The 23,537-nt window shown below is 50.2% G+C and overlaps 1 protein-coding gene across 1 annotated transcript in view; it reads left to right on the forward strand.

Moving 5' to 3' along the window:
* Positions 1 to 23,537, forward strand: part of AGPAT4 (1-acylglycerol-3-phosphate O-acyltransferase 4) — a 101,085-nt gene that overhangs the window by 61,729 nt on the left and 15,819 nt on the right. The window contains exons 3-5 of the mRNA XM_003792386.3: positions 14,268 to 14,437; positions 22,728 to 22,889; positions 23,267 to 23,420. Of these exons, the coding sequence (XP_003792434.1) occupies positions 14,268 to 14,437; positions 22,728 to 22,889; positions 23,267 to 23,420 (486 nt within the window). The remainder of the gene's footprint in view (positions 1 to 14,267; positions 14,438 to 22,727; positions 22,890 to 23,266; positions 23,421 to 23,537) is intronic.

The raw sequence follows: 23,537 nt of genomic DNA on the forward strand, positions 1-23,537 counted from the left end.
TGGGGGATGGCTTTGTGATGGGGGATGGCTGTGTGTTGGGGGGATGGCTGTGCTCTAGAAGAACATGAGAAATATGCAATATTGTTGCAGCCATTTTTGGAAAATGCAGTCTGCTGAGGATGCTGATTTTTAAATATGTCTTTGACAATCTTCCCTGCAAAAAGTAAAACCTAATTTCCCTAATTCCTGAGTGTAGGCTGGACTCACTCTCTTCTATTAAGTCAAGTGGCATACACGATGCTTTGTAAGTTCTGCGGGGAGGCCAGAAAGGATAGCTTCTGCCTCGCCCTACCTCTTTCTTCCCTTTCTTTCTTTCTTTCATCTCCCTCTGTCTCACTCTCTGTCCTCTCTCATTCTGGAGGAAGCCGACCACCATGGCTTTCAAGCGTGAGGTCACTCAGGCTGCCCCCAGAGAGGCCGGTGAGGAGGGGAGTTGGGATCCGCAGCCCGAGGCCGCCACCACCTTCCCAGCTCAGTCAAAGCCCTGCCAGCACGCTGACTAGAACTACCCAAACCAGAAGTGCTCGACCACGATGGTCCCGAATTCCGGACCTCCAGAAACTGTCAGAGAGCACACATGTTTATTAGTATGTGAGCCTTGAAGTTTGGGGGTACTTGTTAGAGATAAGCAGTGCACACAGCATGACATACGTGTACAGGCACATAGGGGTGTGCTCTGGGCGTGTGTATGGAAGCCGCCTCGTCCCAGCTGGTTGGCCAGGTGGGCTTCCTGGAGGGGGAAACACATGTGATTAGCCTTAAATGGCTTAGAAGGGCACCGGCAGGCTAAGGCAGTGAACTGAGATGTGCTCAGTAAGAACGCGGGAATTGTGGGTGAACGATGGCCAAGTGTAGTTAATTCTGAAGTGGGCCTTCCTCTTGGACTGGGCAGAGAATGAATATGGTTAATGTACATTGTTTACTGAACTGGGACCAGGAAATGGCCCAAGTCTGGGGCATGGAAATTCACCTCCCTGGCAGCCTGGGCATCACCCTGGAGTTGTTAAAAGTGCAGAATCTCTGGCCCCCAGCCTCAGCATTGTAACAAGCTCAGTGATGCGAATACGTGTCAGGGCTCAGTAGCCCTGCTGCAGGGGACAGGGCCGTGCCACCCGAGAGCTCCCACAGCTCACAGGTAGGGCTCCATGGCCCTGCTGCAGGGGACAGGGCCTTGCCACCCAAGAGCTCCCGCAGCTCACAGGTAGGGCCCTGTGGCCCTGCTGCAGGGGACAGGGCTGTGCCACCTGAGAGCTCCCGCAGCTCACAGGTAGGACTTGTGGTGGGAAAATTCAGGTGACAGTCTTGAACCAGAGTGACTAATAAAGGAAACAGAAAAGCATCCTTCCTGGTTTTTACAAATGACTTTCTTACTTCTATGTTCTATTTTTAACCTGAAGTGCTCTTTGAATAAAAATAAGACTTGAAAAAGATAGTGAATTGGTTCCTGTAATTTCCTTTTCTTCTGATTGACCATCTCCTTTGGGATTGGAGTGCTCATTAATCCAGTCCCAAAGAAAATTGTCGTTTTTCATTAAGGACTTCTTAACTTTCTCCTTATCTGATTAGGCACGCAATTAAGTCTCCCTTGAAAAGCCTCCAATTCCCACTGCCCTGTTTGTTCATCTCTGCAGAAAGGACCTGGGAGATCAGGACTGTGGCGGGGGCAGAGTTGATCCATGGGACACAGTGTCCTTTGCAGCCCTGCTGCTGACTTCCTCAGCTGAGCCGTCACCTCCGTGCCAGGCTGGAGGGCAGGACGATACACTCTCAGAGGGAGGCGGGTCTTCCTGCCACTGCTAATGGGAAGGCTGGGTCAGCTTTGCAACCCGTGCCCAGGCTGAACTGTGTGTGTCAGTTCTAGGGGGAACCGGGGCTGCGACTGGGACCTGCTATTCTGAAACCAGGCAGGAGAAGGTCTAGCTCTGTGTCCATGAGTTTATGGACTCATGGACAATTATGGCCAGATGGGATCACCATCCCAGAGACTGAGCCACCTGTGAGGGCCACGCACCGAAGTCCTCCAGCTCCTCATACCTGATCAGAGGTGTTACTAGTCTGTCCCTGGTTCTTTACAAAAGACAAAGTTGGGAAGTTGGGACCTGTGATGTACCTAGTCGGGATGATGACTGTGCATACAGAAGAGGGGGGAGCAGCAGATAATTCTCTCCAGGAAATAAAAAAACGAGATCATGCTGCACTCTGGCTGTGCCAAACACGGCACGTTTGTCTTCCTCATCCAACCAGCTCTGGTGAGACACTGGGTGGATATGGAAGGAGAGGAGGGTAGGGCAGGTCTTCCCACAGGCAATTAGGATTTTACCATAGTTATTTAGAGATGAAATGGCATATTATTGAAGATAAAACTCTCTGAATTCAGACAGTGCACTCTGTTATTTACCGGCCTATAAATCCCTCCTATGCTTGGCACATACTGCCTAATGTAAATATCAGTAGCTCTTCCTGAACACTTTCTGTGTGCGTAGAAAATAGGTAAATGTTAACTCTTATGAGCAATCCTCCGGGTGGTTTTCCCGAAGCCGTGATGCACCGTCTCCCATTTCCCCTCCGGGGCCTGGCTGAAGGACCAGCACGGAGGGCCTTAAGCTTTCTTTCCCTTTTCTCCTTCTGTGCTTGTTTTTTCCTTCCCCTTTCTGCAAAGACTCGTCCCAATGCAAATTTAAGTCCCTGAAAGTCCTGCTGATGCTTTGCCTTCTCCTTCATGTTTCTGGGAGACTTTCAGGGGCAAGAAGGGGTTGTCAGGGGGCCGAGAGGCACCAGTTACACAGGCACTGGGGCCAGGCTGAGGGTCAACACCAGGCGATTTTTGTAGCAAGGATAACAGCAAATGGGGCGTTATTCCTTTTCTCTGGGCCTTCTCCTGTCACCCACAGGGGACTGGTAGCGATGGCACCGTGGGTACATACACGTATGCAGGAGACCACATCTACAAAATTCTTGCATAGCAACACCGGGGGGAGTGAGTGATTAGGTAACTAGGTTCTGTACCTGGATATGTAGAGACAAAACTATCACACCATCTGGGATGAAGCCAAGGGTCTCACCTGTGGGTTGAACCCTTTGGCGAGGGCCTTGTCAGCCTGTGCTTTGAACACTGAAAGAATCATAGGAGGGCTGGGCACGACAAGAAGCTGTATTGGGAGACAAATGGCAGACGAATCCTGCTGAAGCTTTTCCTTGTTCTAGAGGAAGGGTTTTGGTATATTTTCGCACATCTGACGCACAGTGTCCTAATGTGTTATTTATGCAAAAGACACTAAGAGGACAATTAATTTCTTTTGTAATTTTTCTATAATTACCAAACTAGAATCCTTTCAAAACTTGCATTATTCGGCACATCTGTTATATCCAGATGTTCTTTAGAATGAATGTAGATAATCTCTCCTGAAGGCTTACTGAATCAGAGATTTCAAACACAAATCATAGGACTCGGCAGTGCCCATAGCTCAGTGGGTAGGGCTCCAGCCACATACCCCAAGGCTGGGGGGTTTGAACCCGGCCAGCTAAAATCAACCATGACAACTGCAACAACAACAAAATAGCCGGGCATTATGGCGGGTGCCTGTAGTCCCAGCTACTTGGGAGGCTGAGGCAAGAGAATCTCTTAAACCCAAGAGTTTGAGTTTGCTGTGAGCTATGATGCCACAGCACTCTACCTAGGGTGACATAGTGAGACTCTGCCTAAAAAAAAAAAAAACAAATTGTAGGACGTCAGAGAAAGAATCAATATTAGTGGTAATTCTGGAATATGTTCAAAGATTTTCTAGAGTTCAAAATATAGAATCTTGAATAATATAAGCAGACATTTTCCCTTAACAAGCTATGTAATCATTTGAAAAAACATTTAGGTTCTAGGTCCGTTTCCCTGTCAATGTCCAACTACTGTCAATGTAAAGGGAAGACGTCCAGAAGGCGTAAACTACTCCAAGCACTCTCCCAAGGCCTTGGCATGTATCGAACCCTGTAACGATCACTACAGATAAGGAAACAGGCCCAACAAGGCCTCAGCTAGTGGGTTAGGTGGTAGGGCCAGGTTGCAAACCCAGAGGGTGCACTTATATATCTAAATTCAATGTAAAATTTAATCCACCTGATCTTTCTTACTCTTGATGGTCCTGAAACAATAGATTTCTCAATAGCAGCACTATTGATGTTTTGGGTGAGATCTTTCATTCTTTGTCTTGGGGGACTGTTCTGTGTGTTATAGGACGTTTAGCAGCAACCTGGCCCTACCCCCTTAGACCAACGGCAACCACCTCCCCACTTTGGAGGATGAAAGAAGTCTCCGGACATTACCAGATGTCTCTGAAGAGTCGGGGGTGGGGTGGGGTGGGGTGGGGAGTTAGGTGGGGTGCCGCACAAAATCACTCTCCACTGAGAACCCCTTGCCAAAAAATGAAGAATTATTTGAAGATTATTTTGGGGTCAAAGCAAGCAGTATAATTTAGAGGGTTTTATTATATTAAGGAAAGACTCTAAATATCTTGTGCTTATCTACTTTTAATATTGAGAGTAAGAAACCAACACTCTTCCATAAGCATATTAATAAGTACAATAAAAAGTGCACTCCAGTTATTTGTTATGGAAGAGTTGCGGGAAATGTTTTAAATATAACACAAAAGAAGAGTGGGAAGAACAAAATACAGACGAAGGAGGAAGAGTTGGGGGGAATACAAACAGGAATCGCGGAATGCCAAGAAGAGAATGCATCAGAACAGAACCAGCGCGTTGCTCGGCCTAGAGTTTGGGTCGACCCTACTCATCCTTTGACGTTTCTGCTGACGATAAGCCAAGACCACATTTCAGTCGAGCAACAGTGAACACTGATTGATGGTGACATTTTCTCTAGAGCCTACGTAAGTAATTTTGTTCCCAACCATGCCTCTGTGGGTGACCTCCCTGTCCAGCTCCTGACCTTTCTTGACATTGCTTTTAACATTGATGAAGGGTCAGCAGTCAGTGTGCAAAGTCTGAATTATTCATTCCCACGGCTGCCTTCCTTCCTCCCAGACATGCCAGCACTCTAAGGGATGGATCCAGATCGTAAGAACAATGTCACGATTATCTTTCTGTTTGGGATTATGGCATCGCTAAAACTCATTAAGCTAAGCAAGTCCTACAATTTCTAAGGGCTGTGACTGTCAGGGAAGGCAGTGTAGGATCATGGAGCCCTGTGTGAGTGCACTGCCCCTACACAAGTGGGCAGTGGGGCTATAGCCATCACAACAGATGCTTTGGAGAAGAGTAGGACTGGAGTGGACCTCAAGAACCCCCACTTTCAAGATGTGCCCTGATGCCTAATGCCGGAGAGGTGGCCTGCCCCACCGCACACCTGCCAGAGAGAAGGGTGTTGGGCTCTGAGCCTGTGTGATGCCCCTGAGGGTGTGACAAGCCTCCCTAAGTGCCTGGTACCCCTGAGTGTGAGGCAGAGGGCGGCTTCCCGCTCCTCAGAGCGATGGAAGGTGACTGAGGCAGGGCTCTGGGTTCCTCCTGTGTCTAACCACTGAGGTTTTTCAAGTCTGCCCTCACCGCAGGTGCGGGGAGAGCTATTGCCTGAGACGCACTCCAGCAAACATGTGGAGCCTCCCAGGTGACTGAGTACTGGGCACGCTGCTAATTCAGTGGTCGTGAAATCTCTCTATGGCTTCAAAGCTTGCAATGACTGTGAATTCATTGCCGGACCCGCCACGTAACAAATGTTGGCTCGAGAGCTGTTTATAATCCAATTTGTGTCCTTGTCCCATTGCTGTCCTGCAGCGCTTGTGTCCTCTGAGTAGTTGTTTTTTTTCTCTTCCTTTGGGACGTCTGCCACCAACCCAGAAAGGGAAAGCTAGGCCCTCCCCCTGAACAGGGGGGCCAGTTTCTTTTCTTGAGTTACCCTTCAGTTTGGTTTGGGGTTAATTGGGAAATTTGCTTCAAATTTGGAATAATATTTCTGGTGTGGTTAAATTTAATTGCATTATAATATTTTGGAGAAAAGAAGAATATGTTTGATTGTGTATTTAATGTTTATATCCCCAAGAGAGTCCCAATAAATAGTCCTCAGTTATTTTTTAAAATAATTTGAGAAATTAAGCAAAGGCATGGAACACGGCAGCCAAAATATTTCCTCTGCTGCTGGCAGTCTTCACCTGAGATTAACTTTTTGAGCAAGCCACATGGGCCTCCTAACAAAGGCCCAGATGGGCAGTTCTACCCACCAGCCCCATGCAACTGCCCAAAGTCAAGGCCAGTTGGCTCTTTTTGGGGTGGAGGTGAGAAGGGTGGGGAGATGGCATTGGGTGAGGAAAAAGGGTGGTGGAGATGGTGAGAGGTCATCGGATGAGAGGCCGACAGGTCTCCTGGGGTGACAGGGCAGGCACACTGGCCCCAGAGGGCTCCATCTGCCCTGTGCATTGCACAGCCCAGAGGGAAGCATGTGGCCGGAGACAAGTTGACAATACGACACTTTCAGAGCTTCAGTTTCTTCACTCGTATGGAGGAGTCCTAATCCTGACAGGTGACGATGTGGCAGGATAAGTGAGTTCTGGCATGTGGCAAGCCCAGCCCGCCACCTGGCTGCTGTGTGTGCATCAGATGTTGGGTCAGCCCCTCCCTGTCCCTTAACTGCCCCGCCCCTTACCTGCTCCTATTGCACAGGTGCCCTTTCCTCGTCCCTCCCGTTGTGCTGAGCTGTGTGATCTCACTGTCCAGGGCACCCCATGCTAGCACTGGCCACACTCTCATTAGGCTTCACCACAAGAGCCACATGCAAGGCCTAGGACGTCCACAGATAGAAACACCTTCTCGTCTTGGCCTTGGTCTTCCCAGGGTGCCCAGCTGTCGGGTTCAGAACGTAGTCAGGGGGCCACTCACCAGCTCTGTCGCTTGATTACGTAAAGCTCAGGTAAACCTGGCTGAACTTTCTCAGAAACTTTTTTTTTTTTTGAGACAGATTCTCACTCTGTCACCCTGGGTAAAGTGCCATGGTGTCATAGCTCAAAGCAACATCAAACTCTTGGGCTCAAGAGATCCTCTAGCCTCAGCCTCCAGAGTAGCTTGGGACTATAGGTGCCCACCACCATACCCAGCTAGTTTTCTTTTTAGTAGAGATGGGGTCTTGCTGTGGCTGTGGCTGGTCTTGAACTCCTGAGCTCAGGCAATCTACCTGCCTTGGCCACCCAGAGTGATTACACACGTGAGCCACAGGACCTGGCCACTCAGAGACCTTTTAAAGATTGGGATGTAACTGAAGCACAGAGTTATTATGTAAAACTTGTTACAATGCTAAGAAACTCATGTTCCACATACATACGAGTCTGGCAGGGTCAGAGACTGTCCTCCACTGCCAGGTGTTCCAGGTGGCAGCCTCTGGCTTAGCAATTCTGTTCTCAGAATCTGCATGACCTTGGGAAAGGCTTTTCTCTTCCATTTGTCACTTGTGAAATGTAGAAGAAGGTCTCTCTTGCCAGGTGGCTCTCGGGGTGACAGGAAATGACCTGCAGGGAGCCCCACCTGGCCAGCACAAGCTGTGGGACCCTGAGGTGCTATTGTCCAGTCACCCCTGAACCACCTTCCTCCAGCCACATCAGAGCTTGTGGCTGCTGTGGGGTCGATAAGAACTTGAATCACCAGATTTAACAAGTAAAAATTCAGGACACCCAGACAAATTTAAACTTCAAATAAATAACAAAGCATTTTTTAGTATTGATCCCAAGTATTGCATGGTTTATAATTTAGTAAGGATGTGCTAATGCCAAAATAATAATTTGTAGTTTATCTAAATTCAAATGTAACTGCCTACCTTATATTTTACTCAGCAGCCCTAATAGGGACAGTGCCTTGTTGAAAACACTGGTAAGAAATTTCACTTGAAACAAGTGATGTGAGGCCAGGACCTCAGAAAGATCTGGTGACTTCACACACAATAAGTCTGACCGAAGGGTATTCAACTTACCATTATCCTGGGTAATTAAAATTGTTTTCCTGAACAAGGTGATCCTGTGTCAGAAAGACACAAATTCAATCTCCTCGGGGCCTTTGAGGCTGAGCTAAGGAAGCAAAGTTTTACGTGAAAAAACCTTTTTTTTTAATAAGGCAATTCCAGGATGTCTCACTTTTATAGTCTGTCCACAAAAATTATTTTGGCAATTGTGTATATTTTAGCATCCTAATTTTTTATCCTTTTCAAAATTATAATATATATATATAGCATTTCATTATATATTTTATGTGTATTAAAACTGCACTTTAATATGGTCACATTTCTCCGTGAGTGATGAATTTGAATGATGAAAACAAGCCCAAATATACAGAGGGTGCCATAAAAGGTATACACATTTTAAGAAAGGAAAAAATGGTATAAAATTTGTAATTCTCCAGTCACATTTGACTTCTTGAATTTCAGGAGGTGCTCAGGGTGACTTACGTTCATCTTTTGTTACTGGTATATTGAGTATTACAACTTTAATGCCCTTTTTTCTTTCTTAAAATGTGTGTACATTTGTCTGGTACCCTCTGTATTTCGGAGGGGGGGGAGGAGGTGCAGGAGGAACATTTAACAGATGGAAATTGGGAGCTGGTATTTATCTTATGTAGATTTCAAAGTATACTTTAAACATAGTAGTAATTTCTTAATGTTGCTTTTTAAATAGAAATCATTTTAAATAGGCTTCAGGCCAACACCATCCTCTACTGCCTTTTGCTGTGATTTGGACCTTGGGAATTTTCTCTTAGCTAAACAACTCACATCAGCACCCAGGTTGTTGAACTATAAGCGTTTGTCGAGATCGCCAAGTATAAACCCTGCCTGGGTGCTATGGCCACAAGAACAAAATGAACAAGAGGAAGACCCTCGCCTTAAGGACCGTACACTCTCTGGTAGAAGAAAAACAGAAAGAAACAAAACGAGCCTAACAGCAGACTGTGGGGGAGGGTGAGTGACAGGTGGAGGAGGCCGGAGGCCAGCTGCCCAGCTCCACGCCGCTCGCCCCTCCTTGCTCCTAGCGTCTCATGTGCTCTTTTCGATCCAATCTGCTGCTCGTCACCGTCCTGTGAGTGATATTACGTAGCATTCCTTTTTTTTTTACAGGTAACACTGAAAGTCAGGGAGGTTACTGAGCTGGTACCGCAAAGGTGGTAAATAGTGGAGTGGGATTCAAATTCAGGTCTGACTTCAGAGTCGACGCTGTGTCCCTGGTGGGGGATCTATGAGAACTGAAGAGAGAGAACTCGTTTCTCATGGAGGTGAGGGGTGGGCGTGGGCTCTTACTGAGCTGAACTTGGAAGACAGAGTTGGCCATCCTGTACGAAGGAGGGACCTTTTGGGCTGAGAGAGCAGCTTAAGCAAAAGGCTTGGATAGGTACAGAGAATTCCAGGTTGTTCCAGGAAAGCATGTGGTTCCACTTGACTCTCGCTCAGGGTAAGTGGTGGAGGGACACAGAGGAAGGAGGAGGTGGCTGAGGAGCCCCCTGGGTTGCCTGAGCTGAGGAGTTGGAGACCAGGCTGAGCAAGAACGAGGCCCCATCTCCACTAAAGATAGAAGAACTAGGGCAGCACCTGTGTTGAAGGAGTAGGGCACCAACCCCATATATCAGAGGTGGAGTGTTCAAACCCGGCCCTGGCCAAACTGCAACAAAAAAAGAGCCAGGCATTGTGGCAGGCGCCTGTAGTCCCAGCTACTCAGGAGGCTGAGGCAAGAGAATTGCCTTAGCCCAAGAGCTGGAGGTTGCTATGAGCTGTGATTCCACAGCACTCTACCGAGGGCAACATAGTGGGACCCTGTCTCAAAAAAAAAAAAAAAAAAACAATAGAAGAACTAGCCAGGGACTGGCTAAGCAGCCCCCAGTTCATCTGCTTGATGGAGCCACTGAAGGTGTTCAGTGGTGTGAAGGTGGGGGCAAGGCCCAGGGTGCAGGGACGGGCGGCAACAGGTACAGGGAGGCAACAGAGAACAGAGAGGGAAGGGCCTGGCCACAGATGACTCGTGAGTTGGGAACCCACTATGTGGCTGTGGGTAGAGGAGCTCCAGGAGATAGCGGGAACCTGACAGGGTCTCCCACAGGCTGGCTGTTCTGGGATAAGCAACCACATTCCAGAGTCTGAGCCTGGGTTGTATGCTGAGAAATTTGATCTATTCCCATTTTAATCCAATTCCAGTAGCTCCTATTAAGATGAGGACCTTCGCCTTTCACAGCAGGAGGCCGAGTCCCGGGGAGAGGGAGAGCCCCAAAGTCACTCCACCAAGAAGTAGGGGGCCCACGGGAGAATAGCACAAAGATTCTCCTTAGTCACAGCTTCTAGATTTAAATTAGCCCAAGGCTACGGGGACAGGCTGTGAGTGCCCCTACAGTGCGTGCCGATAGCACCAGGCGGAGCCATTTCCCTCATACCCTGCCAGGGACAAGCGCCATGCGGCAGTGGCACCTCTCGAGGGCTGGGATGAGGGGATGCTGGGGGAGCACCAAGCTTGTGCTGCTCAGACCTAACAGGCCTTTGTAGACAGTGTTTCCCTAATGGTTCCCCATGAACTGTCACCAGTGCGGATATGCTGTTTTGTTCACCTGCTGTGGACCCGTCTGTGTTTTCCACATGAAAGGATGAGATTGTTTCCACCCCCAACCCCCATGACAAATTTCCTCTGCCTTAAGGGCAGTGTTAGCCCCAGATGAAATCTGGATAGCTTTCTAAGGACAATGAAGATTATTTGACAGTGAGGAGGGACCAAGGTGTCATCCAGAACACCAGCCTGGGGAGTCCTGGTTACTCAACAGGACACCAGAGCGAGGCCCCACATCCCAGCATGCATCCCCTGTGCCGTGTTCCACCCTCTTCTCAGACCTTGGGCTTCTTGTCTCAGCACATCTGATGGTGTGGGCAAGCAACTAGGGAAAGAAGGGACTTGGGGCCAGGTGCAGTGGCTCACGCCTGTAACCCTAGCACTCTGGGAGGCCAAGACAGGTGGATTGCTTGAGCTCAGGAGTTCGAGACCAGCCTGAGCAAGAAAGACCCCATCTCTACTAAAAATAGAAAAATTAGCCAGGTGTTGTAGCAGGTGCCTGTAGTCCCAGCTACTCAGGAGGCTGAGGCAGGAGGATCACATGAGCCTAAAAGTTGGGGATTGCCATGATTTGTGACACCATGGTACTCTACCCAGGGTGACAGAGTGAGACTTTGTCTCAACCAAAAAAAAAAAAAAGATACTTAGGAGATTCTGGGATGTGGATTAGAATGTTATAAGTAACGGCGGGGCTTTCAGTTTGGTGTCTTGGTGTCACAGAAAGAAAGTGCTGAGATCTGATGTGGCAAAAATACATATATTAGTGAATTAACTAGAAAATAAAACACCAGCAAGTGCCCATGTGCACAGAGCACGTTAGTGTCAGGAAGGTGGGCAGCCTCGATGTCCGTGTGGCCCAAGGTTCAGAGATGGTCTCAGGAAGGTGTGGACATGCACTGAGCCCAGGAGGACAGCTGCAGCTCAGTGGAGGGGACAGTGTGGGGCCCAGGAAGAGGTACTAAGCTCCACACATGGGGTGGGGTGGGTTGGGCCGGTGCTGCAGCTCGGTGGAGGGGACAGCTTAGGGACCAGGAGGAGGCACTAAGCTCCACACATGGGGTGGGGTGGGACAGTGCTATAGCCCGGAGGGGCTGCTTGGAGCCACAGTAGCACCTGAGGGCAGTGGCACCAGACCAGCAGCAGCCTGTCTGGGGCCAGAGATCCCAGACTCTGTTGAGGTCAGAACATCAGAGACGCGTTCAGCGATCTGACTCTGTTCCCTTTCTCAGCGTCTCCGTGGTCCCCTCGGGCCGGCCCTTCCTCACGTGTGTGCAACTCAACTCCTTCTCTCATGTGCAAAAGCAGAGACCCTTTCTGTTGACTGAGCTCTGACTCTGTTTCCATTGCAATTTTTGTACCAGACCCAGAGGTGGGCCCCCTGCAGTTGAAGGGTGTTAGGTAGGTGCCAAGGCCCCCTCAGCCTGTCTCTTCCGGCCCTGGCATTGTTATGGGAAGGGGCAACTGTCACATTTGCATGCGGAAACTTCATAACTTCGTTTTTGTACTTTGGAGCCTTTTGAGGATGAGAAGCTTAATTTTTAACCTAAATTACTATCAGTTAAAAGTTAAATTACAAAAGGTTATAAATGTGTAATGAGGTGCATAATATTACATAACATGTAATCACATGTGTAATTGTAAGCCCCAGACTCAATTCAAGCACCACTCTGAGAGTCTGAATCGCTGCAAAAGCATGAGGAGTTTTTATTCAAGCTCAGAGCTGGGCTGCCCCTTTAAGAAAAAGTGGGAACAGCCCTTACAGACTATCCAGAATGTCCCTTTATACCCCTCCCTCTTCCCTCCCATTAGTCCATCCCACCCCATCTCCTTATTGGTAGGTAAACCACATCTGTCCCATACTGACAGGTACAGGGTGTTTGTGTTCTGGGCTGATTGGCTCAGGGATGAATTCTCTTTGTCTCAGGTGAGCAAATAAGAAGAAAAGGATAAACTTGTGCAAAGGGGGCAAGTGGGGCGTGTGCAGAGTAGAGTGGCAAGTGCAAAGAGGGGAGGGGGTCAGGATGTGGGCTGAGTGCACAAGGGGACAAGTGGGGCATGTGCAGAGTATAGTGGCAAGTGCAAAGAGGGGAAGGGGTCAGGATGTGGGCTGAGTGCACAAGGGGGCATGCCCAATACCCAGGTATGCGATAAGGTCCTCGGTATGTGGCCGCCTGTTGTTCTGAGTAAACAACAAAAAGGAGTTAGTTTGATTTGAGTTAGTTTGGCTCTCACATAATCATATAACTATTAAAATCAGGTAAAGTCATGACAGAGATGTCATACTCCTTTGTTGGACCACACCCGTGTCTATGCACCTGGGAGATTCTGGCCCTCTGCATGTGTTTGAACAATGAACTCTACTCCTCAGGGCTTCATCAGCTGGTTTTGGGGTTCGAGTTCTTTTCTGCTCCCCTGTTTCAGCAGAATTCTTGGCACTTCTGCCAGCCTGGGCGGCAGCCAGGACAAAAACTGGGACCCCTCTGTGTGCCTGGGCCAGGGGAAGAGCTTGTCCGGAGCTTTGAAGTGTTGTATGTGTGGGATAGGCACTGAGGAGAGCGGGGAGCCCTGCTGCATGGGTACCTCACTAGCCAGGGATGAAAAGGGGCACAAGTTTTCCAGAAGACTCACACATCTCACCTACCTGTCCAACACTGTCAACTCCAAAAATTCTACGGGCATGTGGCTCATGCCTGTCTGTAATCCTAGCACTCTGGGAGGCCAAGGTGGGTGGATTGCCTGAGCTCAGGAATGGAGACCAGCCTGAGCCAAGAGCAAGACCTCATCTCTAAAAAAAAAAAAAAAACTAGCAGGGTGTTGTGGCGGGTGCCTGTAGGCCCAGCTACTTGGGAGGCTGAAGCAAGAGGATCACTTGAGCCCAGGAGTTTGAAGTTGCTGTGAGCTGTGACACCACAGCACTTTACCAAGGGTAACAGAGTGAGACTCTGTCTCAGAATAAATAAAACGATTTCGTTTCAGAGTGCTGTGGAATCACCAGCCTTCAATTCCTTTTGTGGATAATTCACACCTATAGGCTTTCCCTGAGGCTTCCAGATTGGGAATTGGTCACCTGGATTGAGGCTTTAGTGAAGAGTAAACTAAATAATTGGTCATTGGTTATTGCCTGAAAAAAGAACTGGTATATTCTCTCAAGCCCTTGCAAAGAATAGTTCAATTGTTTTCTGTAGGCCCACCTTGTGGTGCCAGTCTCCCCTTGCCCTTCAGACACTGGAAAGCAGCAGAAGGCAGTTCTTTATTCCTGGTGCCACAAGTGTCCTGAATGGGAGAGAAAATGGGGTACTCAGTGTTCTCCGATAGAGTTTCTGAGTTCCCCAATTAGTCCTTCCCCAGGACATTAAGCATTCTGTCTGCCGTCTCACACTGCCTTTCAGAGCTCGGTAAACACAAGGGCAGAGACTCTTGATGGATTCAGGCTTTCTGATTTATTTTCCCTCAAGGTACTTAATCAAGAAATGTAAGTCATTTACCTTTCCAAAGCGCCCTCTTCTTCCCTGGAGGCTGCTGTGGAGTCTTTCTCATTTCTCTTCTGCTTCTAAACTCTTTGAAGGGCTGGAGTCTACACTGAAATGATCCAGAACTTTGCCCCTAGAGATTGCTTTCTCCCCCAGCATGGTGGGCAGAGCTGTCCTTCCCTGTGGGCCCCAGAGGATGGAGGACTTGTGACATAAATGTCTCTGTTGTGGTTTTTTCCAGAGCTGGTGATGTTGCTGGAGTGGTGGTCGGGCACAGAGTGCACCATCTTCAGTGACCCACAGGCCTACACCAAGTACGGGAAGGAAAATGCCATCGTGGTTCTGAACCACAAGTTTGAAATCGACTTTCTCTGTGGCTGGAGCATGGCCGAGCGCTTTGGGCTCCTAGGGGTAAGTCGGAAATGCCTTTGCGCACCTGCCTGGTACCTTTCACTGCTTCTTTGCTCTCAGTCATTCAGAATTTACAGAAGAATCGACAGTTTCTACTTGGGGAAAAGCTCTTAACCACTTTTTATTCTTGCTTGCAGTCAGGATTAGCATCTTAGGATAATATGAGAGGTTCTCAACAATTACAACCCACCAGGCATTTTACATGTAATTGGTTCCTTTAATTCTTACAGAAACTTTATGCACCGGGTGGTATGCCACTCTTCAGGCTCTTTCAAATCCCTGCTTCCCCCCACCCCCAATCAGGACTATAGGGCCAGTGTTGGGTCCCTATGTGGTTGGCCTTTTTTATACCGTTTCTAATCCTTAGGACATTACTATTCACATTTTATAAACTCTCAGAGCCTCAACTTGGTTAAGTAATTTGCCTAAGTCTGATTTCAAGGCTTCTTCCCCTCAAAGGCACTGGGCAGATAAACTGTTGCAGCCCCAGGGACCACAGACCTGCTCCAGAGACCCAGCAGGGGTCTGACTGTTGTGGGGACCAGGCCTCCCCCTGCAGGCCAAGGCCATCTACACCCCCGTGGAGTCAGGGGCAAGCTAACAAAGCAGGACGCAAACAGAGGAGCTCCCAGAAGCACCCAGACACCCAGGTTGGCAGTGACAGGGAGGCACAAAGAGGGTGGCAAAGGCAGTCTGTCCACCTGTCACCCAAGTCAGTCAAGGAGAAGTGGATAAGAGATGAACAGTTTCTCTTTTGTTTACAGAAAAGCCAGAGGTTCTGGATGGCAGCAGGGACATCTCCCCAAGGACTGCTCTGCTCCCTCTTTCCCTCTGTTACTTTTTATTCTCACAGTAAAAGGAAACATCAGTAGTGTCATTACTCGTGTCAGATTGCCCCTCACACGTTACAAAGTTACACAGAATCTTCCTATCTTAAAGTGGTTATATCTTCAAAGCATTTTTACTCTAGACTGAATTTATAGTTAGTCAGCACTTCACTGGGGCACAGAGAGCGCTAGGTCCTTGACTAGTACCGTGGAGTCCAGTCCCCCAACTTATCTGTGACAGTGGCCTTGAAGTGAATGAACCATCTCCAGATGTTGCACGTGGGCCCTTGTTAGGGCCTGACCAGCAGTGTCCAGCAGGACACGGCCCATTTAGGAGAACAGCGGCCGGTGACACGTACGCAGAGAAGAAGCAGCACCTGATGAGGGAGCCAGGCCCAGAGTCAGGGAGAGGCTGTCACAGAGCAGTAGCTGGGCGCCAGGCTTTGGAATCCGTGATCATGTGACATCTCTGAGTGAGAAGTAGGAGCCGATGAGCAGTTAGTCAGGAGATGCCGGCACTGCCTACAGCTTGGGGACTTTGCATCTCTGCCTTGATTTTGTAAATGAACACAACACTATCCTTTATTTCTATGAAAACCAAACAACCAGTACAGTAGGCAAAGGAGTGTGGGCATTGCCATTGGTTTTGGAGCCTTTCTGGGTATTTGGGAGTCTTAGGAAACCCCACCTCAAGGTGACGGGGATGGGGTTACAGGTCATGAAGCCAATACCTCTCCTGGAAGTTTGGGAGCCTTGCTGTGGGTTTTCTGGATTCTTGCTAAACTGGAAGGAGAGTCAGAAGCCCGTGAACTGCTTTCCCCTCTTCTCTGGACACCAGAGAGACAGCCACTGTTGCTGTGCAAATTCTAATGAAGCGGAGAGCAGGCTCCACCCCAAGAAAGGGGAGGACAGAACCTGGGGGCACACTGGCCAGCTCGAGAGCAAAGTACCAGACTATACCAACTGGCCTCTCTGTGTCTGGGGACAAGTCCTGACCTCCCCCAGAGGAGCTGCCACCCAGGTGGGGCACATGCTGGTGGGTGAGGCGCCTCTGTCCAGGCCTGTTAATTTCTGCTGCCCTTGACACAGGCTAAGAAATGGCATTTTGTTATATTAATTGTTCAGCACCATCTTTTGTCTTCAATGACCTTCAAAAGAAAAAAGAAACGACCTCATTCATCTCCTTCTTTTCTTTTATAATAGCACATGATGTTGAGATCTTTCTGGAGTCTAAGGAATTTGCTTTGTAAAGACTCAAGGAAAAAAGAAAATTCGTGACGAGGCGTTTTTCATTTCCCATCCTCCCCTGTACAGCCTGGAGGAAATGAATTCAAATTGAAGTCAATGAGATATGCAGAAATTCTTGAAGGTGGTTATTAAGGTGTTAAATTAGTGTTGAGGGAAAAGTGATAGATGTCTCTTAAAAAAAAGAGAGAGAGAGAGAGAGAGGTTTTCAATTTCTTCAAAACACTTCAGATCATGTGTGGCCCATGGTCATTCCAGTGACCCATCCCTGGAGGCTCTGGTCCCCTGGGAGCCGGCACGTCCTGACATGGGTCAGGGCCCCAAAGCTTTGGTTGTGATGTGGCCTCACACACTGGGGCTGAGTGTGACAAGTGCACACATGCTGCCTCTGCCATTCAGGTGCCAAAGACACAGGTGTGTGGGCACCGCCTGGGGTTCCTGAGGTCTCGGGCCCCCTTTTGTCGTCTTGTCTCTGGCTGGGACCCCAGCAGGCCATATAGGATGGTGATGGCGAGGCCCCTGCAGCACCAGGCCCAGCAAGGACTCCGGGAACAGTAGCTACTGTTGTCAGAGTTCGTTTGTGGGCAGCTTGTGGCCTGGAGCTTAATTCTCAGGCCAACTGGGGTATTTTTCTTCAATCCTTTAAAGAAGCCATATGGGCTACTTATCCAAGGCAGCTCCCTGAGCCCCACAATGCAATGGCTTAACCCAAAAAGCACGTTCACAATCAGCTCCCTTCACATGGCCGGGAATCCAGGGGCAGACTGGCCAGTGTGTGCCCTGCCTCTAAGCTCCGCCATGGCTGCGGCCAGGCCTGCCTCCCTCACCTCGGGGCCTCTCCACAGGGTTTCCCTGGGACTTGGCAGCTGCTTCGCCCAGGGCGACTCACTGTGTGAGAGAGACAAGAGGAACTCGCAGCGATGTCCTACTGCGTCCATTGTGCTCGGACAGTAAGCACAGCCACACTCTGGAAAATGCCACTGCCCCTTCTAACATTCCCCCACGTTGCAGGCTTCCTGTGTTCTGTCTTTGAACATCCAAAATTTAGCAATAAAGGAATCCTTTGAAAAATGAATCTACATCTTCTGTCGTCAGGCATCAAGGACGCTTATTTCTTTTTCTCTCCACTTACTCCAGAATGATCCTCTGGCACGGGTGGCAGGGCAGAGGCTGAACATGTGTCGGCAAAACTGAAAGATGGCTTAGAGTCCCAGACACGTGGAGCTGAACTCAGCTCACTGCATTTTCCAGCTCTGTGACCTTGGGGAGATTTTCTGGCTTTCCTGAACCTCTGTTAATTTCCATTAATGAGATAATGTATGTAAATACCAAGTTTGAGAGCCTAGCACAAATAGATGGAAAAGAATTACCCATTTCCTGACTCTGATTAGCTGTCTGTCACCAACTGTTTTGTATTATGAAAAATAGGATATGGTTGTGGAGTGTGGGAGAGATGAGTGTTGTCCTACAAGGGATTGGCCCAGCTGCCCTGCATGAGCCCCTGCAGCTAAACCCCCATGGTTTTCTTTTCTTTTTTTTCTTTTTCTCTGAGACAGAGTCTCTCTTTATCACCCTCAGTAGAGCTATGGCGTCACAGCTCACAGCAACCTCCAACACCTAGGGCTTAGGTGATTCTCTTGCCACAGCCTCCCAAGTAGCTGGGACTACAGGTGCCCGCCATAACGCCCAGCTATTTTTTGCTGCAGTTTGGCCAGGGCCAGTTTGAACCCGCCACCCTCTGTATATGGGGCTGGCACCCTACTCACTGAGCCACAGGCGCCGCCCAACCCCCATGGTTTTCATGTACCACAAGGCCTTGCTCCATTGTCCATACCCAGCCTCTTCATGCACGCTGGGCTGTTGAGTGCCTTTTTGTTTGAGAGAAGGTAGGAATTTGTTTCCAGATGAGGGGGGTGTTTCTGATGACACACCTGCAGCCATGGTTTGCACCCCCCTCCCAAGGCTGGGATCACTCGGGTGTGTGACACATGCCCTCTGGGATCATGCATGTCCTCTGGGATCACGCATGCCCTCTGCCCCACCAGCACCAGGCCCTTGTTCTGCAGGCACAGCTGTCACATCACGCTCTGCCTCCAACCACTCAGATCTGGCATCTTGTGGCTAAGGAACCTGAGACAATGGTGGCAAACAGGGTCATCAGGCAATTTATTGGCCTAAGACAGGAACGGTCAGCCAGGGAAGTGCAGGTGCACCTTGAGCTTGTGATAACTGAGTGCAGTCCTGGAGCAGCAGTGCAGTCCCACATCTGACATACAGGGTCTTCTTCTTCTTCTTCGATTTTTTTTTTTTTTGAGACAGTTTGATTCTATCTCCCTTGGTAAAGTTCCGTGCATCACAGCTCACAGCAACCTTAAACTCTTAGGCTCAAGAAATTTTCTTGCCTCAGCCTTCTGAGTAACTAGAACAACAGGCAGCTACTTTTTCTATTTTCGGTAGAGATGGGGCCTCACTCTTGCTTAGGTTGGTCTCAAACCCATGCACTCAGGCAATCCACCTGTCTTGGCCCTCCAGAGTATGGTATTACAGGCGTAAGCCACCAGGTTCAGCCCAAGGGCTTCTTTTTCATTGAATAGAATCCTCTGGTGATGTCTTAGGTCCAAGTCTGATCACACCAGCCACCTGTGACCCCAGGAAGGCATACAGCAACGCGCCGTGCGGCTTCCTGCCTCCTGTAGACAGCCCTCGGCAAAGGTGTAAACAGCCCTTGGCAAAGGCTACAGCCTGTGGCATCTACACTGAACGGACTGTGTCACCCACCAACTGCTCTTCCTTATGCCCACCTGCTGTGCACTCAGGTCCCTCCTCTGACCCCTCCTCTGGCCCCTCCTGTGGCTCCATCCACCTGCACTTTGTGCAGCTAGTTATTCAGCAAATACCTACTGGCTATGTGGCATTGGCACAGGAAAATGCCAAGTCACCTCTGCCCTTGTAGTACCCTGCTCCCCACCTTCCCCTAATGCCTCTGCTCTGCCTCCCATTCCAGGGAGACTGGGCTGGCCATTGAGAGCAGTACCCAAGAGGGGGCTGTGAGGGCCTGTGTCCAGGAAGGGCTTGGTGCAGGCAGGGGGCTCCTCTCTTCCGTTCTGTCCTGGCAGCCGTGACCCTAAGTCTGCTGTGGTCAATACCATGGGGGTCAAAGCCTTCTTGTTGGTCCCCAGATACCCCTCCTTCCCCACTGCCCGTCTGCACACCCGGCACATGGGTGAGGAATGGGAGGCGGGTGGCTTCCCCCTTTGATAGAGAGGGGTTCTTAGAGCTTCTGCCTCTCCTGTGTCTGATGCGTGTCTGCTGTGGTCACATCGCACTGTAAAGCAGAGTTCATTCACTTCAGGAGCCTCTTGGTATTTTTCTGGTGGTCTAAGGTCCATGACGTTTCCTCTCAGCATCAGAGAAGTTCGAAAGCAAGAGATAGGCATGTGGCAGAGCAGGGCCGGGCCACGTCTGTGCCAGTGCCGTGGCAGGAACGAGTGTCTCCCCCTTTCACACACTCGTGCACACAGCGTGTCCTCGGCCCCCGCCAGCTAGACACGCACCACAGACATGGAGTCACCTCCAGGACAGCGCGGCTGCAGCAGCCCACATCTGACTCCTGCTTTTTATTGTAATGGGGGACTCCGATTTCAGACACCGTGGCCTGTACTGTCCTTTCTCGCATAATCCTCTTTCGAGGTGGAGTGGGATGTTCAAAGACTCGCTTCCAGGCTTAGTGTCAGAGACGGAGCACAAGAATTGTCAACTTTCTGTTTCTTCCCACTGGATTTTAAGTCCCCCAAAGCCACTGCCAGTGACATGCGATTCTGCACTGCCCTGGCATACCCAGGTTCTTAAGCAACACCTTCTCATGGAGACAAAAGCCTGTGTGTTCAGGGCCCCAGTCAGATGAACGATGTGTCACACATCACAGCAGAGGCTGGACCGTTGGCTGCCTGGCTGGTTATCTACAGAGACTGGGCTGGGCAGTGTAGCCGGTCTCTCTGGAACAGAAACATTTGGTGTGGTGTCTTCAGCTCAAGTCAGGAAAACAGTCAGGTTTCAAGTATGGATTTGCCTATTGTCAGCCAAAATCTCACCAGTTTCCAAAGTTGAGCTTACGATAGTCCTGCTTATATATTTATTAGAAATAAATGACCTTGGATGAACCCAAATGACTAACTGGTCACCACATTGGCAAACCTCCAGGAATGGTAGGACATTTGCAAGCGGTGCCAGGGCCACCTGCTGCCTGTTGTGGGTCCCCAGGGGGCAGCAAAGGGTCATCAAAGGCAACCACTAAGACCCACTTGGGTCCTGTGGGATAGAACCGTTCATAAGAAAAGCCCCTGTGATTGCTTCTCCCTGGCATCACTGGCTGTCGAGACTCAGCCCCAGTGATGCTACTCAGGAGCGCCTGGTCCCCGTCTTGGCTGCAGAGCGGATCATCTTCCCTCCTCCCTCGTGCTGCTGTGCATTTGTTTGGCATGAGTTCAGTTTCACGTGATTTTATAAAGTCATCTTAACCTACCAGGAGCACAAATTTAGGTTACTTGTGAAGATTTTTTTGTTTCATTTGTTCTCATCTTAAAGACTATGATTAGGGAGGTCACAGAAACAGAGGGTAGGGGACATGGAGAATGCCCCTTGCTGGAAAGAAGGGGAGCGAGGGGACCTCCCCTGGCCTGAAACCCAGTGTGGACACAGGTCAGTGGTTCTTGGTGGGGGAGGGGACAGTTTGTTTTCATGCTTTTGGGTGACAGGCATATCCTCCTCAGCTAGAGCCTGAGAAATCAGGATAATTACAGCAGCCAGGGCAATTTAGTTCACCCTTTTAGGATTTTAACGTAACCATACAGAAAGGAGAAAGGTTAGTGACAACATGGGTATTGGCTCAGGCACAGCAGGTCCTTGGGCCCCACTATCTAGACGGACACTACAGACAGGCTGGGTCCATGACAACAGGGAGTCACCTCCAGGACAGCGCAGCAGCGGCAGCCTAAGGCGTCTACGTTTCCAGGCTATTGTCTCCCGAGTCATGCTGTGAGGTCTGCAGCCACGGCGGAGGCAGGAGGACAAGCCGGACCGCTTGGCCATCCTTCCTCCTCTCCTGAGGCCCCACCACACATAACCCTCAGCAGGCCTAGGGCCACACCAGCTCTCAAGTTGATGACCAGCTAGGAGACAAGGACTCTGTCACCCTTGGTCATCCCTAAGACCCAGAAGACGGTCCTCTGGCCCTGAGCTTGTTGCCCTCAGAACCCGATGAAGAGTCTGTTATTGCAGGAAGAGCACAGCAGTGGCTGTCGGCCTGAGGCCTCGGTGCTCACCCAGTGACACCAGGGCCTCAGGCTCAGTCACCCGAGCAAGATTCTCGGCTCTTAGCCACGCGATGCTCAACTCTGGTCCACTCCGCGTCTGACCGTCTGTGCAGTGGGAGTAGGTATTCCTGGGGGTTTAGAATCACACGGTTTACAGCCAGTGCCCGGCCTCAGAGCCCACCACCGCTCCTGAGAGTTCTCACCACGAGGACTTACCCCCGAGGCCTCTGGGGCAAGCTTCTATTTTAGAGCTTAGGTTTTCTTGTTGGGTTTGTGCGAAAAACAAAATCCATCCCAGATAGAGATGCTGTACTTGAACCCTGTGCCTTTTCTTGCCTGCATGTGGGAAGAAGTTTGTTGGTTTTAAGAGTGAGGTGGCAGTTATTTGGCTGTTTTGCCATCTCAGTTCTGCATGGCGGAACGGGGTGTGGCTGGCTGCCTTCCCTGTGCCAAACCTCAAAGTGGCCATGGGATGTGATGGCATCTCTGCCTGCCTGAGCCTCGCTCCTGGCCCAACCTTGTGCCACTACTGACCTGAGAACCCACAGGCCTCATGCTTCACACTGTGAACAGGACTCCCATTTGCCATGACAGCCTGGCTGAGGCTGGAGGGAGAGCCAGGGGAAAGACGGCACAGGTTAGGGTCACACACCTGCAAGGTGGGCAGCCCTCTCCTGGCCTCCTCCCAGTCTCCTGTACCCACTGACGGTTAAGACAGCTTTGGGCACTAGCTGACAGGTGGGAAGGGCTCCAGGGTCAACAGCTGTGACTTCACTGTGTTCTGGAACTGTCCCCTGAGGCCATCAGAGTGGATGTTTACTCTCCTTTGTCCCAGATCTTCAACAGCCTAGGGAGGTGACTCTGATGTCTCTTTCACTAACATCTGGGCTCCTTCCTCTGTTTCAGGGTTCCAAAGTCCTAGCCAAGAAAGAGCTGGCGTATGTCCCCATAATCGGCTGGATGTGGTACTTCACCGAAATGGTCTTCTGCACTCGGAAGTGGGAGCAAGATCGCAAGACAGTTGCCACCAGCCTGCTGCACCTCCGGGATTACCCTGAGAAGTACCTTGTACGTGGGTATCAGAGCAGCTGTGCTGCCACGGCTCCCACAGGGCTGGGGGTGACCAAGGGACCCTGTGTGTCTTCCATGGGGTGACAGGTGACTGTGGTCATGGATGACCATGTGACCATGGGACTGGGTGTGACTGAGGGACTCTGTGTGCCTTCCATGGGATGACACATGACCATGGGTCATGTGTGACGGCGGGGGGGCGGTCAAGTGTGACTGTGGGGTCGTGTGTGACCATGGGACGGGGTGTGACTAAGGGACCTGTGACTGAGGTCATGTGTGCCTTCCTGGGATGACATGTGATCATAGGGTCGTGTGTGGCTGTGGGTCATGTGTGACCTCAGGACCCTGTGTGACTGCTGCCCTCTGCCCCTCAGTTCCTTATCCACTGCGAGGGTACCCGGTTCACAGAGAAGAAGCACCGGATCAGCATGCAGGTGGCCCAGGCCAAGGGGCTGCCCAGCCTCAAGCACCACCTGCTGCCGCGCACCAAGGGCTTTGTCATCACCGTGAGGAGTTTGAGAAATGTAGGTAAGGAAGATGGCGGAGTCCCCGCGCGCCCGCTGCAGCAAGGATAGCCGACCCCGCTGCCCTCTGACGGGCAGGCCTTGTTCCCCAGCACTGCTGCCCAGCTGACCTGTGGCTAGG

The sequence above is a fragment of the Otolemur garnettii genome, unplaced genomic scaffold, assembly GCF_000181295.1.
Source record: "Otolemur garnettii isolate 467f Iridium unplaced genomic scaffold, OtoGar3 scaffold00056, whole genome shotgun sequence".
Taxonomy (NCBI): Eukaryota; Metazoa; Chordata; class Mammalia; order Primates; family Galagidae; genus Otolemur; species Otolemur garnettii.